The sequence below is a fragment of the Pongo pygmaeus genome, chromosome 16 (genome assembly GCF_028885625.2).
Source record: "Pongo pygmaeus isolate AG05252 chromosome 16, NHGRI_mPonPyg2-v2.0_pri, whole genome shotgun sequence".
In the NCBI taxonomy this organism is placed as follows: domain Eukaryota; kingdom Metazoa; phylum Chordata; class Mammalia; order Primates; family Hominidae; genus Pongo; species Pongo pygmaeus.
Window position 1 is genome coordinate 21,602,250 of NC_072389.2, and position 17,084 is coordinate 21,619,333.

The following is a 17,084-nucleotide window of genomic DNA, read 5'->3' on the forward strand; positions in this document are numbered from 1 at the left end:
CTCGCTCTGTCGCCCAGGCTGGAGTGCAGTGGCATGGTCTCGGCTCACTGCAAGCTCCGCCTCCCGGGTTCACACCATTCTCCTGCCTCAGCCTCCAGAGTAGCTGGGACTACATGCGCCTGCCACCATGCCTGGCTAATTTTTTGTGTTTTTAGTAGAGATGGGGTTTCACCGTGTTATCCAGGACGGTCTCGATCTCCTGACCTTGTGATCTGCCTGCCTCGGCCTCCCAAAGTACTGGGGACAGGTGTTAGCCACTGGGTCTGGCCTCTGCTTACCTTATCAAATAAAACAGTTTACAGTAACCTTACAATCAAAACACAGCATCATAGATGGAGACGCAAAGCCCGACGTTGTTATTACTGTTTTTTTATCAGCCGGTACAACTATTCTAGTGATGCTGCTGTGCTGCGTAGCTACCCTGAACACACTACTTTCTCACTGTGTTAAGGGTATGTCATATTTTTACTGTTAAGTACTTATGTGTGAATAAGTGTAAGGAAATGTTTGCCTATCAGTAGCATATAAATTCAGAGGCAGGAATGATGGTAATGCCAAACAACCACAGATATTCCACGTGGGTGGCTGAGATAATGACACTTTTGCTTTCTTACGGTTCACTGTACACAAACTTTGTGTAATGTAGAAAATAAATGTTTTGTAAAATTACCTTCAGGCTATGTGTATAAAAGATGTATATAATACGTAAATGAGTTTGCTGTTTCAACTTGGGTCCCATCCCCAAGATAACTTATTATGTGTATGCAAATATTCCAAAATATGAAAAATTCTGAATCACTTCTGATCCCAAGCATTTCAGATAAGCCATACTTAACCTGTAACTCAAGATGTATTTTACCCGTTTACCTGATCTAGATGCTATATTTTTATTAGGTATATATTAGCTTTATATGTACAGGTGTCAGTGACTATAAGACCTGGCTTTAAATTTAACCTTTTCCTTAATATTGGATGGGCCACATATATTCTGTTGTATGTGTACATAAGGTAACACAAGTCCTTTTGTCTCCCCCAGTTCCTTTTGCATATGAGAAAACATAAGCCATTTTGTGCCTCTTGCATCTTAAGCCATAGTCTATTTTACTGTGTGGTTTCCTATCTGGTTACTTTTGGGAGTACCAGATGGTCTCATAAAAACAGTGGGTTTTCCTGAAACTTTTTGATTAATATTGAACTTGTTTATCATCTTTTATAATATTGAACTTGTTTATCATCTTTTAGCTGTGCGGTCAGAGAAGAAACGCCTTAGGAAGCCAAGCAAGTGGCTTTTGGAATATACAGAAGAATATGATCCAATATTTACTCCTAAGAAAAAACAAAAGAAGGTACAGGAGCAGGTGCACAAGGTGTGTTGCAAAATTTCGGCAAACTTTCACTGGTCCTTAGGAAACTGCAATTTTATCTTCAGTGTCATACTTTAGCTTCATGAAACAGTAATTTCCTTAACTGGGATCTTGTTTTTTATTCTCAGCTTCTAGCACAGTACTTAGGATTTAGTGGTTATTCAGGAAATATATAAATGAGTCTACATATTATATTTCTTTATGTATATATTTTTCCCTCTTTGCTTTCAAAGAGTATTTAATGACTTAGGAATATTGTTATGATTTAATCTTAAGTAAAAATATGGGCTATAAAGTGAAATATATATAATCTGACCCTAATTTCAAAAATAAATACATCTTATTTGTCTTATTTTTTAATTCAGTTGTTTTAAAATGAAGTATTTAGAGACATTTTGACATTCTACGCCTACATAGGTTAATATGTAGTTAAAAAATGGAACATTTTCCTTTATAATCAATTTAACAGACTTACATCTTATATAAGATCTGTTTATCTGACATCAACTGTCTTTCAGATTTCACCAATTATCCCCTAACCTTTACCTTTGGATTATTCATACCAGGTCTCAGTCTAGGACTACTCATTGTAACTGGTTGTTATGGTTCTCAAATCCCTTTGAATTCAGAGCAATCTCTTTTTCCTGATCAAGATCATGTCTTTAAGAGAGTGACATGTAAAGTTATCTACTTCTCTATATTTGTGTAATTGCTTCCCCATAGGTGTCACTTAGATTGTTTTCTCTATCTCCTGTTCTCTGTGAAGTGGAAGATAGAACCTATCAGTTTGATAGATTGAAGTTGAACATTTTTAGCTAGACTATACCAGAGATGATAATGTGTAACATATTGCATATGGAGGGTTACAAAAAGGAATATTTTATTCCCATCAGCCATTCCCTGACAGTTTGTTTTTTCTTTTTTTAAAATGGAGACAGGGTCTTGCCCAAGCTGGAGTGCAGAGATACATGAACACGGTTCACTGCAGCCTTGACCTCCTGGGTTTAAGCAATCCTTCCATCTCAGCCTCCTGAGTAGTTGGGACCACAGGTGCACACTACCACACCTGGCTAATTTTTAACAACAAGTTTTTTGTAGTGGCAATGTCCCACTGTGTTGCCCTGGCTGGTCTGGAATTCCTGGGCTCCAGTGATCTTTCTGCCTCAGCCTCCCAGAGTGTTGGGGTTATAGGTGTGAGCCACCACGCCCAGCTTCCCTGATGGTTTCTTGAAAATGCCAGTTGAAGATCTTTACCTATATTAATAATTTTATTAGAGGTTACAAAATGCAGACTTTCAGGTTTTATTATTTTCTCTATTTTTATTAAGTGATAGTCTCTTTCATTAACTGGACTCTATTATTGTCCTGAAATACTTGAAAGGCAGAATAAGTGCTTCTTTCTTTCCCATTAATTACCAATTGTAACATTAAGGAGTTCATTAGTAGTTGTTTTAATTGGAGACATTAGAGCAGTCTTTTCCCCTGCCTTTGAATTACTGTTGTGGACTTATCAATATTATAGCTTCAGTGTATGTCAGTCAACTTCATTGTTTTCTTTATTTAATTTTGGTTAAAATATATATATGTATATGTTATATATATATGTTATATGTATATGTTATATATATATGTTATATGTATATGTTATATATATATGTTATATGTATATGTTATATATATTTGTATGTTATATATGTTATATATATATAGATATGTATATATTTATATGTTATATATAGTTATATATATTTGTATATATATGTTATATATATGCTATATATATATATAAATATATATATATAACATTTTATTATTTTATCCCTTTTTTTTTTTTTTGGAGAGAGAGTCTCGCTCTGTTGCCCAGGCTGCAGTGCAGTGGCATGATCTCGGCTCACTGCAAGCTCCATCTCCCGGGTTCACACTGTTCTCCTGCCTCAGCCTCCCAAGTAGCTGAGACTACAGGTGCCCACCACCATGCCTGGCTAATTTTTTGCATTTTTAGTAGAGATGGGGTCTCACTGTGTTAGCCAGGATAGTCTCCATCTCCTGACCTCGTGATCCGCCCGCCTTGGCCTCCCATAGTGCTCGGATTATAGGCGTGAGCCACAGCGCTGGGCCTGTTTTATCCATTTGTAAGTGTACAGTTCAGTGGCATGAAGCACAGTTACATTGTTGTGCAACCATCTCCACCATCCATCTCAATAATTTTTTTCATCTTTCCAAACTAAAAGTCAATACCCATTAACCAATAACTCCCTTTTCTGCTCAGGCCCTGGCAATTGCCATTCTGTTTTCTATCTTAAGAATTTTCTTATTCTGGATACCTCATATACTTGAAATCATATGATATTTGTTCTTTGTGTCTAAGTAATTTCCCTTAGCATACATAATGTCTTCAAGGTTCATCCACTTTTTGTAGCCTTTGTCAGAATTTCATTCCTTTTAAAGGGCGTTATTCTTTTTGACACTTAAATTGCAACAATTTTGGCCTGTGGACTCTATTTTTATTTTTTGTTCTTAGGTAAGTTCCCGCTGTGAAGAGGAAAGCCTTCTAGCCCGAGGTCGATCTAGTGCTCAGAACAAGCAGGTGGACGAGAATTCTTTGATTTCAACCAAGGAAGAGCCTCCGGTTCTTGAAAGGGAGGTTCCGTTGGCCAAGCATGGTGGCTCAAGCTGGTAATCCCAGCACTTTGGGAGGCTGAGGCAGGTGGATCACGAGGTGAGGAGATTGAGACCATCCTGGCTAACATGGTGAAACCCCGTCTCTACTAAAAATACAAAAAATTAGCCGGGCGTGTTGGCAGGTGCCTGTAGTCCCAACTACCCGGGAGGCTGAGGCAGGAGAATGGCATGAACCTAGGAGACAGAGCTTGCAGTGAGCCGAGATCCTGCGACTGCACTCCAGCCTGGGTGACAGAGTGAGACTCCATCTCAAAAAAAAAAAGGAAGTTCCATTTTTGGAAGGCCCCTTGGCTCAGTCAGAACTTGGAGGTGGACATGCTGAGTTGCCGCAGCTGACCTTGTCTGTACCTGTGGCTCCGGAAGTCTCTCCACGGCCTGCCCTTGAGTCTGAGGAATTGCTGGTTAAAATGCCAGGTAAGTTGGGGTTGGGGTCTCAGTATTTGAGCAGGTATGATTAGAGGAAGCAGGAGATTTTAGTATGTTTTGATGTAAAGCCAACATAGTATCTATATACGATAAACTACTCCCTTTTGTCCTGGGAAATACTTACAATGATGGCTAATTAGATATAGTTACTAACTATGAATTGTGGCACGCTATCAAGAAGACATATTTTTGATAACTATGCTCCTTGCTCCAGTGTTGCTCTTCATGATTGTTGATCAGCCACTGTGTAAATTACAACCAGGATAACAGGGCTTCAAGAGGGGCACCGCACATTAGTGGAATAAGCACTGTGCTTCAAGTGCTGGCTCCACCAGTCCTTGTGTTACTTGGGAAGTTGTTTAGTCTCTGAACTTGTTTCCTCATCTATAAAATGGAGATCATAATGTATTAACGTATGATGTTATATACCTGACCACATAGTAATTACCAGTTCATTAGAAGTTAATTACCAGTTACTTCTCACTTGATCATTCTTTATAAATCACCTGGGGAGAGTTGGATCTAAACACATTGTCTCTAATTCACCTTGTAACTATTGAATATTCTAGTCAGTCAAGGAATGGAAAGAATCCTCTTTTCTGTACCCCTTTAAATTTTGGATGTAACTTTTTTACATTATCAACAGGAGCTTTTGATGTTGTTCCTTAAAGAAATGATTCCAATTGTGCTTAAACTAGTTGGGTATAATAAAAAAGATTTTTGAAAGAATAGTAAAGATAGTTGTTGTTTCAGTACCTATTATGTGCCAAACTCGATTTATTAAGTCAGCTCTTTTATATAATTCTTGAGTCATCCTATGAATTATCTTTTACCTATTGAATTTTATTTACTTAGGGGCAGAGCAGAAAGTGTAAGTTTGGTCCATTTATGACCATTATTCAAGCTCTGTTTCACTCCTTTTCTCCTTATTTTGTCCTCCCAAAAATCAGTTGTTATAAAGATAGTTCTGTCCCTTTGATTTCTCCCTTAGTTATTTTGTGATTTAAAGTCAACACACACATCCCTCACATTAGTTTGTGCTTGCATTGAGAACTATTTACTTGTTTTGTTTACTAATATTTTATAATCAAATTACCATCCTGCCTCTTCCCATAAGATGATGGAGAAAACATCAAAAAACATTGACATTCATTTTGTGTGGTATACAGATTTTTAAAAAATTAACTTGTGCTCAGTTTCTAAATCATTTAATGTAAAGATACATGCATTTCAGGACTTTATGAAAGTAAATGTCAAAGAAAACCAACTAAGAAACTTCTTGAATCCAAAGATTTAGACCCTGGATTTATGCCCAAGAAGGGGGACCTTGGCCTTTCTAAAAAGGTATGTTATTTTTGTAAGTTCTAAAAGAAATAAACTCAGGAAATGAGGAATTTTAAAAATGACATTTTGAGTAGTAGTTATTGATGTACATACATATAGAAATTAGTGTGTGTGTCAGCAGGCATACATGATCTGAGATTTCCTACAGGAAAGGCTGTTTTGCAGTTGTGTGACCATGTATGTGTATAAACTGGTTTCAGGTGTCCTTTCCAAGTGAAAAAAATGTTTCAATGCTTTTAAGATTAAGTTTGTGTTTGTTATAATTTCTTTTCTGGGTTCAAATCCCCTTACCTGTTTTCTGCTAAACTACTCTCTCAAACATCACTAGTCTATTCTATCCTATTGCCATGTTGTCGTAGCCCTTTTGTTTTTTTTTTTTTTTGAGACAGGGTCTGATTCTGTCACCCAGGCTGGGGTGCAGTGGCATAATTTTGGCTCACTGTAATCTCTGCCTCCCAGGCTCCCCAGAGAATTTTTTGTATTTTTTTGGTAGAGACGGGGTATCAATTTTTTTATGTGATTCATACTTTTTGTGTTTTATTCAAGAAATCTAGTGTGATGGCTCAAGCCTGTCATCCCAGGACTCAGGGAACCTGAGGCGGTAGGATTGCTTAAGCTCAGGAGTTTGAGACAAGCCTGGGCAATAAAGGAGACCTTGTCTCTACACAACAAAAAAGAATGCCAAAAAACTCCAGGAAACGGGTGTGGTGTTGTGTGTCTGGTCCCAGCTACTCAGAAGGCTGAAGTGGTAGGATGTCTTGAGCCCTGGAGGTCAAGGCTGCAGTGAGCTATGAGTGCGCTATTGCACTCCACCCTGGGTGACAGAGCAAGACCCTGTCTCAGTCAATCAATCAGTCAATGAAATCTCTGTGTACCCCATGGACACAAAGATGTTCTTCCTGTGTTTTCTTTTAGGAGCTTTTTGGTTCTGATTTCACATATAGATGTTTGTTCCATTTTGAATTTTTGAGACGGAGTTTTGTTCTCCCCCATGTTGATGTCCAGTTGTTTTACCACCATTTACCAAAAAATTCCTGATATTGGCTGGGCGCGGTGGTTCACACCTGTAAATCCCAACACTTTGGGAGGCCGAGTCAGGCAGATCACTTGAGGTCAGGAGTTGGAGACCAGCCTGGCCAACATGGTGAACCCCATCTCTACTAATAATACAAAAAATATATATATAGCTAGGTGTCATGGTGTCTGCCTGTAATCTCAGCTACTTGGGAGGCTGAGACAGGAGAATTGCTGGAACCTGGGAGGCAGAGGTTGTAGTGAGCCGAGGTCATGCCGCTGCACTCCAGCCTAGGCGACAGAGCGAGACGCTCTCTCTCAAAAAAAAAAAAAAATTCCCTGATATTTATCCTCACCATCTCTCAGACTCCTAATCTCTTTTAAGTATTAATTATGCTTAATAACTCTTTGTCACTGTTGAATTTTTACTTTTGGGGAGAGGGAATTGCCATTAAATTTGGGATCAGAGCAAGAGAAAATCAGAATTATTGGTTATGGCTAGCACCAGACTCTGGAGAAAAGTGCCTTCTTGTCTGTTTGGGAGTCTGTCCTGCCATCTGACCTGGCCTACTTCATTGTTGAAGTCCTGGTTACCCTGAGGTATATTTTGTCATAAGTCTAAACCCATGATTCAGTTCCATTTTAGTTTACCAGGCACACCACCACCCTGTCTGCAGGTGGATTAATCAGTAACAGAATGAGAGATGATCTGTTCTGGTAGTGCTTTAAGGGTACTCTGGCTGAATGTATATCCACACTAGACTATATATACACAGTAAGTCACTGGCATCTTAGTCACATCCTCTAAGAAGTTCTTTGGTCTTTTTCATTCTAAACAGAACAGTTTGATTTTTATTCATATGGTATGATTCTTGTGTGTGTGCATGGGTGTGGGTGTGTGTGGGTGTGTGTGTGTGTGCTCTTAATTTTTATTTTAATTTATAAAATTGATCAGAATAGAAATGAGAATATTTCCTGCATTATTCTCTGACTGTAGTTTGGGGAGCATTGTAATTATTTTGTTCCACAGTTTTTGGGTAACTGTTAAACAGTGAACTAATTTGTTATCTAAATAAAATGATTGGTATTTTAAAAAAAATACGGAAATGTATTTTGTGGATTTGTCTAGGAGTCTCGTTTTGTTGAATTGGATACCTAACATTTGCCCATTCATTTTACTTCACGTGGTTAGACTTCTGATATATACTGAACATGAGGAGAATTGCAGTCTTATGATTTATTAATATGATAAAATGAGCATTGAGAAATTCACAGCTGTATTTTATTTTGTTTTAGTCCCAAACATTAGGAACTCTACAGCAAGAATGGCCTTTATTTTTTATTTATTGATTTATTTGAAATGGAGTTTTGCTCTTGTTGCCCAGGCTGGATGCAATGGCATGATCTTGGCTCACCACAACCTCCGCCTCCCAGGTTCAAGCAATTCTCCTACCCCAGCCTCCCGAGTAGCTGGGATTACAGGGATGTGCCACCATGCCCGGCTAATTTTTTGTATTTTTAGAAAAGATGGGGTTTCTCCATGGTAGTCAGGCTGGTCTCGAACTCCCGACCTCAGGTGATCCACCCTCCCAACATGCTGGGATTACAGTCGTGAGCCACCATGCCCGGACAGAAGGGCCTTTATTGTATTGACTTTTTGTGACCACTAAATGTTGTTTTACAGTTATGATGAGGAATATTATCATTCTTGTAGGAAAAGACATTTGCTTGGGTTGAACTAATTCATACAAGTACAAGTATTAGTAGTGGGTGAATCAAATGTTTGGCCCTTGATTAGACTCCTGATGTTGAGTATTTGTTTTGAGTTTTAATGTTGCTTTAATTTGGATTAATCTGAAGTCATTTTAAGTTGGAATGCCATTCAGTATTTCAGAACTGTTTAATGTACAGTTCACCAAGTATACAGGTCTGTGTCAAATCTAATAGCTGTGAATACAATTGTAGGAAGATGGATTATTTTTCTTTTTTTTTTTTTTTTTTTTTTTTTGAGACTTGCTCTGTCTCCCAGGCTGGAGCACAGTGGCACAATCTTGGCTCAACGCAACCTCCGCTTCCTGGGTTCAAACAATTCTGCCTCAGCCTCCCGAGTAGCTGGGATTACAGGCGTGTGCCACTGCACTTAGCTAATTTTTGTATTTTTAGTAGAAACGGGGTTTCACCATGTTGGCCATGGTTGGCCAAGCTGGATTCAAACTCCTGACCTCAGATGATCTGCCCCCTCTTGGCCTCCCAAAGTGCTGAGATTACAGGCATGAACCACCATGCCTGGCCAGGAAGTTGGATTTTAAGTACAGGGTGGAGTGCAATAACATTGAACCTGTGGGTCTCTGGGTACATATCCCTTCTCTTTCTCTACTTCAGTCACAGAAAGCATTGTGTATCTGGTCTATATAGTCTATATGTTGGAAATCTCTGGCCAGTCTTTATTGTGGTGTTCACAGGTCTGTTGGAGTTTTTTGTTGTTGTTGTTGTTTTTTGTTTTTTTGAGATGGAGTCTCTCTCGTTGCCCAGGCTGGAGTGCAATGGTGTGATCTCGGCTCACTGCAACCTCCTCCCTCCGGGTTCAAGCAATTCTCCTGCCTCAGTCTTCCAAGTAGCTGGGATTACAGGCATGTGCCATCATGCCCAGTTAACTTTGTATTTTTAGTAGTGACGGGGTTTCTCCATGTTGGTCAGGCTGGTCTTGAACTCCCAACCTCAGGTGATCCACCCGCCTCAGCCTCCCAAAGTGCTAGGATGACAGATGTGAGCCACTGTGCCTGGTCTGTTGGAGCATTTTTAAATCTGCTTCCTTTTCCCCCTGAAGTTTCTGTTCAACCCCTTACTGTGGTCATGTTGATTTTTTTAATTGCTAAAAGAAGTCAAAAGTGTATATCCATGGCGGCTGATGATTCAGACTTTGGCATATAAGGTAACGGGTTTATTTTTTTCATTCCTCTGTAAATGGTGTTGTTTTCACTTATTTGTAGTGCTTATGAAGCTGGTCACCTGGAGAATGGACTAACTGAATCTTGTGCCACATCTTATTAAAAGATTTTGGTGGAGGTGAGTATTTTTGAGATTTAAAAAATGTAATACAGTAGTAAGTTTGAAGCACTTTGTCCGTTAACCACAAAAATTGTTTCATGTGTAAGCCAGACCAGTGAGGTACAAGTTTTCAAACTGGTTTGCACGAAATCTGCTTCCTGAAATAGATAAAACATTCATAAATTGAACATCTACTCTACTAGGACTTTTAGTAGGAATGCTACCTGTAATCTCTCTAAAGCATTACAGAGAGTTCGGTTATTATCTATAGTATTCCTGTTTTTTAGAAGAAATGTGAAGATGAACAAGGTAGCAAGATCAGGGAACTAAATCCACATCTGACCAATTTCATGGTCATATTCCTGTCTTCTTATCCACCCCAGGTTTCCTCCATGCCACTTCTGTCTTCCACTCTTCATTTGTCTGCCAAAGCCATTTATTGATTAGTGTCATTTTTGAAATATTATTCCAAATTTGAGCACACTGCAGCAGACATGGTGTGCTAGCAGAGTATCATGGGAAGATGATATTTCATATGACCTATGATTATTAAATTTTCTAACAAGTAAATCTAGCAATATGTTAGCTTATTTAGCCGTGTGGCAATTGTAATCCCATAGGTTGGTCAATTTGCTTGTAAGATTTAAAAATAGGCTGCTTTCAAAATAATATCAAGCCGATCATGGTGGCCCACAACTGCAATGCCAGCGCTTTGGGAGGCTGAGATAAGAGGATCACTTGAGGCCAGGTGTTCCATCCAGAACAGGCTTGGCACTTAGTGAGACCCTATCTCTATCTACAATTTAAAAAACATTAGCTAGGGATGGTGGTGTATGTCTGTAGTCACAGCTGCTTGTTAAGCTGATGTGGGAGGATCCCTTGAGCCGGAGAGGTTGAGGCTACAGTGAGCTGTTGCTCACACCAGGCACTGTAGCCTGGGCAACAGTAAGAGGCAATGTCTCTTAAGATAATAGTAGTAATAATAATAACATCAGCTCTTTTCCTGTATTTTTATATTTCGTTTTTAAAATAAAACCTACAACATGAACTTTATCCATTGTAAATTTTGTGGAAGTGTTCCAGCTTATGAGAATTTCGAACCTTTCTGTTGTGCTCATATTAAGTTGTCTTATAGTGTTAGGCTGTGAGCAGTTTTGATGGCAGAGCTTCTCCAACTCAATCAGGCAGTCAAAAAAAGAGCTCACTGAGGCAGTCTTCAAAACTCCAGCTTTCATATTGTTAACTAGCAGAAATATCCTAGAATGTTTAATGAAATATCTCTTAGATTCCTCTTTGTGTTTCTATAACACAGTTGAAATGTGTTTAATGGAAAGTGCGGGAGGGACTAGAAGAATTTCTTTTTTTCTTTTGGTTTGAGACAGAGTCTGGCTCTGTCAACCAGGCTGCAGTACAGTGGCGTGATCTTGGCTCACTGCAGCCTCCGCCTCCCGGGTTCAAGCGATTCTCCTGCCTCAGCATCCTGAGTAGCTGGGACTACTGGTGTACTCCACCACACCCGCCTAATTTGTTTCGTATTTTTAGTAGAGACAGGGTTTCACCATGTTGGCCAGGATGGTCTCGATCTCCTGACCTCGTGATCTGTCTGCCTCAGCCTCCCAAAGTGATGGGATTACAGGCGTGAGCCACTGTGCCTGGCCTGGTGTTTTAAAGAACTAACTTTTAACTTTGGTTCTTGGAAAAGACTAGTAATACTAGTTTTTTTTTTTTTTTTTAAGGAAAAGGGTTTAGTCATAGGACTTTGATGACAATTCCTTTTTTTTTTGAGACAGAGTCTCACTCTGTTGCCCAGGTTAGAGTACAGTGGCACTATCTCAGCGCACTGCAACCTCCACCTCCCAGGTTCAAGCCATTCTTGTGCCTCAGCCTCCTAAGTGGTTGGAATTACAGGCATGCACCACCACACCCAGATAATTTTTTATATTTTTAGTAGAGACAGGGTTTCACCATGTTGCCCAGGCTGGTCTTGAACTCCTGAGCTCGGGCAGTCCACCCGCCTTGGCCTCCCAGAGTGCTGGGATTACAGCAGTGAGCCACTGAGCCCAGCAGATGACAATTCTTTATGAAGAAGAAATTGAGTAACCTGTTTAAGACACTCAAGAAAAGAAAATGTGAGTAAAGCATTTTTTGTTCTAGCAAAACCAACTTTTCAGATGAAAAACATGTAAACTTCTCAATGAGCTGTAACTTTGGAAGTATTGTTCTCATGAGCCCTTCCTTAGGAATGGAGTGGAGAAAGATCTTTGGACAACTGGATGACTGTAGATCAACCTGCAACTGATGATGGGCGTGAAACAGTTATTTGTTAAACCTAGACTGCATGAGTGTTAAGGGAGAGAGCATGGCATAGCTATGTGCTTAGACATTGTAGATTATGGTTGTAACTGTTATGCAGTGTTTCTTCTGTTAATATCATCCATCACAATTTTCACTTTTGTATTTTCATTTCTAGAGATTCCATTTGAGTCCTTTTTATATCTTCTGTTTCACTCTTTATAACATTCATGCTTTCCTTCTATTAGCACAGGGAGCATTTCTGTAAGAGGTTTTAATGTCCTTCTCTGTGAATTCCTTAATCTCTGATCACTTCTAGATCCATCTCTGTTGATTGATTCTGTCATTTCTATTGATTGATTGCCCTAGTTATGGGAGCATGGTTGTATGCCTGCTAATTTTTGATTGAATGCTAGACGTTAATTTTATGTTCTGTGCAGGATTTTGTTTTATTTTTTTAAAGAGCCTTAGTTTTGTTCTGCCATACATGTAAGTTACATGGGGTCAGTTTGATGTTTTCAAAGCTTGATTCTGAGGTTTGTTAGGGCTGATCCACACAGCCTTTACCCTTGGGCTCATTTATCCATACTACGAAGGCAATACTCTTCTCAGGACTCCACCTGATGCTTGGTGTATGAGAAGATCTTTCTGTCCTTCTTTGTGGAAACACAGGCTTTTCCCAGACTGTGCATCATGGTGATGCTGCTTATTACTTTCTAGTGCTTCTTTCCCCAGTATTCTGTAGTTTTCTTAACCTATGCTCAGAGCAGTACTCAGACAGATATTCAAGGGGCCCCTCGACTCATCTCTGGAGCTTGCTGTATTCTTGTCATTTGGCCTACGTATAGCTGATCTGTCTCCTGAGCTCAGCAAGTTCTTTGGGCTCTATTTGGGTTCCCCTTTCCTGTGCTGCAGCCTGGAAGCTGCTTCTGGGCAGTGTTTTGCTTCTCTGAGGGATCCCAGCTCTGGGCTTTCTGTTGTCCAGTTTTTGGTAACAGCTTTTTGGTATATTCTGTCCCGTTTTCTAGTTGATTATAGCAAGGAAGTAATTTCTACAAAATTAATCCTTTATAGGTGGAGGAAGCACAGGCCTTCCCAATCTGTTTTTAATCAAATCCATTGAGTTTTAAATTTTATTATTGTATTTTTCTATTCCAGAATTTCCATTTTTAAAAAATATCAACTTTATTGAGGTATAATTATATTAAACACATCCCTTTAAAATGTTTAGTTTGAAATGTTTGACAGTTTCTTTAACTGCCACTTTAGGTACTTTTTTCTAGTTGAAACTTCTGTGTTGGAATTGTTAATATGATCTTTTTTTTTTTTTTTTTTTGAGAAGGAGTCTTGCTCTGTTGCTCAGGCTGAAGTGCAGTGGCACAATCTCGGCTCACTGCAACCTCCACCTCCTGGGTTCAAGTAATTCTCCTGCCTCAGCCTCCTGAGTAGCTGGGACTGCAGGTGCCTGTCACCACACCTGGCTATTTTTTGTATTTTTAGTAGAGATGGGGTTTCACCAGATTGGCCAGGCTGGTCTTGAACTCCTGACCTCATGATTCGCCTGCCTTGGCCTCCCAAAGTGCTGGGATTGCAAGCGTGAACCATGCCTGGCTGTTAATAGGATCTTTTAATTGCTTGACCCTATTAAAGGTAGTTATTTTAAAAGTGTATTTATAAACCTCGTCCAACCCCATAGATTCCTTAGCTGCCTCTCTGTGTCCCTCTTGGTTGACTCATGCCTGTGAGCTGCCCTTCGGCTCCAGTCTCCGCTGTGATGTCACACAAGAGAGTTGGAGTATGGCTTCCTGACTGCCTACCAAGGAGCCAGTGACACAGCCTGGAAGGTGTGGTGAGCGTGGGTGTGAATTCCCTGTGGTATGAACATTCACCACTTTACAAGGAGACATGAGGGAACTGAGTGTTTTTATTCCTCCCTTTTTCTTTCCTCCTTGGACTATTTTATGGTGTAGTTTCTTCTTGCAAACCTTCTGGAAAAGCTACATATGCCTAGTGAATGTGCTGGCTGAACAGTTGGTTGTATTTGCAGCTCATTGAGAAGAGGGGGCACTAACATAGGGGTCAGCACATTTTTTCTGTAAAGCACCAGCTAGTAAATGTTTATGTGGACCATACGTGCTCTTTTATAACAACTCACCTTGGCCATTGTCCTGTGAGAAGCCGCCAAATGTGTGTGTGGCTATATTCCAGGAAAACTTTGTGGATACCAGAATTTGAATGTCATATAATTTTCATGTGTTGACATATGATTTTTTTTTTTTTCCTGAGAGGGAGTCTTGCTCTGTTGCCCAGGCTGGAGTGCAGTGGCGCGATCTTGGCTCACTGCAACCTCCACCTCCTGGGTTTAAGCAATTCTCCTGCCTCAGACTCCGGAGTAACTGGGATTACAGGCATGTATCCATGTCCGGCTAATTTTTTTTTTGTATTTTTAGTAGAGACGGGGTTTCACCATGTTGGCTGGGCTGGTCTTGAACTCCTGACCTCATGATCCAGCCATCTCGGCCTCCCAAAGTCTGAGATTACAAGTGTGAGCCACTGTGCTTGGCTGACATATGATTCTTTTAAGTATGTTTCAACCATTGAAAAATATAAAATCACTCTTTTTTAATATATATTTTTCTTTTTTTAGGAAATTAAAGGAAATAAGAATGGCTCCTACATAGAGTAGGCTAAAATCACGCTTAGCTGACTGTGAAGTCATATACCACATACCATTGCTTCATTGATCTTGTCTTGCTTTCCCACTTCCCTCACCCCATTGCCCCGAGCTGGCATCTGCTGAGCAGAGTGTCAACACTTCAGTTCATTCCTCAGGCTCTTCTTTCGTGACAGAAGTCTTTATATTTCTGTTTTCAGGATCCACTTTTGGTCTGTTCTATTGACTTCTATTTTTTTTTCATTTTTCAATGATGCGGTCTTGTATCTTTGTCATTATTATTTTTGCCTGACTTCCAGATATTGTATATGCAATATTGTAGCAATAAATCGAGGAGCAATATCTTCCTCTAGAGAGGATGTTCTAGGCAATCCTAGGTCACTGCAGTCCTGCTGGAAATTGAGAGAATGCGGAACTGGGCTGGTTTTCTGTGAAGGCTGGTCTACTTCTAACTCACCTATATTTCTGGTGTGTGGCCCTTTGAGGTTCCAGCTCAGAGCATGGGGTCTTCCAGGCCTCTTTCTCTTGTATGAGGGCCCTGGGAGTCTCTCAGAAGCTCCGTTTTGCTTCTCAGTCTCATCCCTGCTTGCTTAGGTTCTCTGGGCCTCTTTCTTCCTCTCGTGGGTCTTAGGCTATAGGAAGACGTCACTCCCTTGCTGCTTCTCAGATGTCTTCAAATCGACGTACTTAATGTTCCTGTCTGACCTTTCTAATTGTTCCAGGAATCTGTTCTTAACATTTTTTCATATGTTGTCCTGTGTTCAGTAGGTGTTTAGTATTTTTCTGTAGATTTCAGAAAAAAAGCCATATACCTCTACTCATCTGCAAATATTTGAAGATATTACTTTTCTGTCAAATTGTAAGGACATGAAAAAGAAACATTTTCTAACCTATACATTAATCAGATATTCATTTGTTATATTATTCAGTTTTGGATTTTACTGCCTGACTCTATTGTTCTGAAGGCACTTTAATAAATGCCTTAACGGGCCGGGTGCGGTGGCTTACGCCTGTAATCCCAGCACTTTGGGAGGCCAAGGCGGGCAGATCACGAGATCAAGAGATCAAGACCATCCTGGCTAACACGGTGAAACCCCATCTCTACTAAAAATACACAAAAAATTAGCCAGGTCTGGTGGCGGGTGCCTGTAGTCCCAGCTACTTGGGAGGCTGAGGCAGGAGAATGGCATGAACCCAGGAGGTGGAGCTTGCAGTGAGCCAAGATGGCACCACTGCACTCCAGCCTGGGCGACAGAGCGAGACTCCGTCTCAAAAAAAAAAAAAAAAAAAAAAAAATGCCTTAACGGTTTGCTTGCCTAGTCCTGATTGGTATTAAAGTATTGGTGGCCTACGTATGGGAGCGTGAAGGCTTGCCCTGGCTGCCGTGCTGCAGGTGTGGGTGCATGTTATGGTGTTGGTAGGAAGCGAATAAGCCTTGGAGTTGGGCCTCTTCCCAAATCCCACCTCTCACAGCCTCAGTGTTGTGTGGCCTTTGGTCAAGTCATTGAACCTCTGAGCTTCAGTTTACTAACTTACAAAAAGTGAGCCTGTTACTGCCTCTTTTGCTGGGGTCTTTTGATGATGAAAGTGCCTTTACTTGGCATGTCATTTCAGAGGTGTGAGATAGGAATGTGAGATTGGAAAAAATTGGAAAAGAGTTCTCAGCCCAAATAACCTAATTAGAAGCATCTGGGATCTGAACCAAAAAAGTCAAAAGTTGAAAACCTACTGGGCACGTTTAGGTAAGTCAGCTACTAATAAAAAGCTAATTGGAGACAGTTGTAGAAATAAATACTCTCACTTTACAAATGGAAAGTCTCATTCTTTTTTTTCTTTTTCTTTCTTTCTTTCTTTCTTTTTTTTTTTTTTTTTAATGAATAGGGTCTCTGTCACCCAGGTTGGAGTGCTGTGGTGTGATCAGAGTCAAACACCTGGGCGCAGGTGACCCTCCTGCTGTAGCCTCCCCAGTAGCTGGGATTATAGGCGTGTGCCATGTACTTGGCTAATTTTTATATTTCTGTAGAGACACGGTCTTACCATGTTGCCCAGGCTGCTCTTGAACTCTTGGACTCAAGCAGTTCTTCTGCCTTGGCCTCCCAAATCTCTGGGATTACGGCGTGAGCCACCACGCCCTGCTTGTAGTCCCTGTTCTTATCAGTGCCATGGCTGTCTTCCAGTTGTTCCCAGGCTGCTGCTTCCTCAGTCAGGATCCTGTACTGTGTGTCATCTGGAGAGCTCTT

General features: G+C 40.3%; 1 protein-coding gene across 1 annotated transcript in view; it reads left to right on the forward strand.

The window, feature by feature from the left end:
* Positions 1-244: 244 nt before the first annotated feature.
* LOC129026612 (uncharacterized) overlaps positions 245-17,084 on the forward strand; it is a 45,297-nt gene continuing 28,457 nt past the window's right edge. The window contains exons 1-2 of the mRNA XM_063653149.1: positions 245-452; positions 1,243-1,367. Of these exons, the coding sequence (XP_063509219.1) occupies positions 398-452; positions 1,243-1,367 (180 nt within the window). The 5' untranslated portion in view covers positions 245-397. The remainder of the gene's footprint in view (positions 453-1,242; positions 1,368-17,084) is intronic.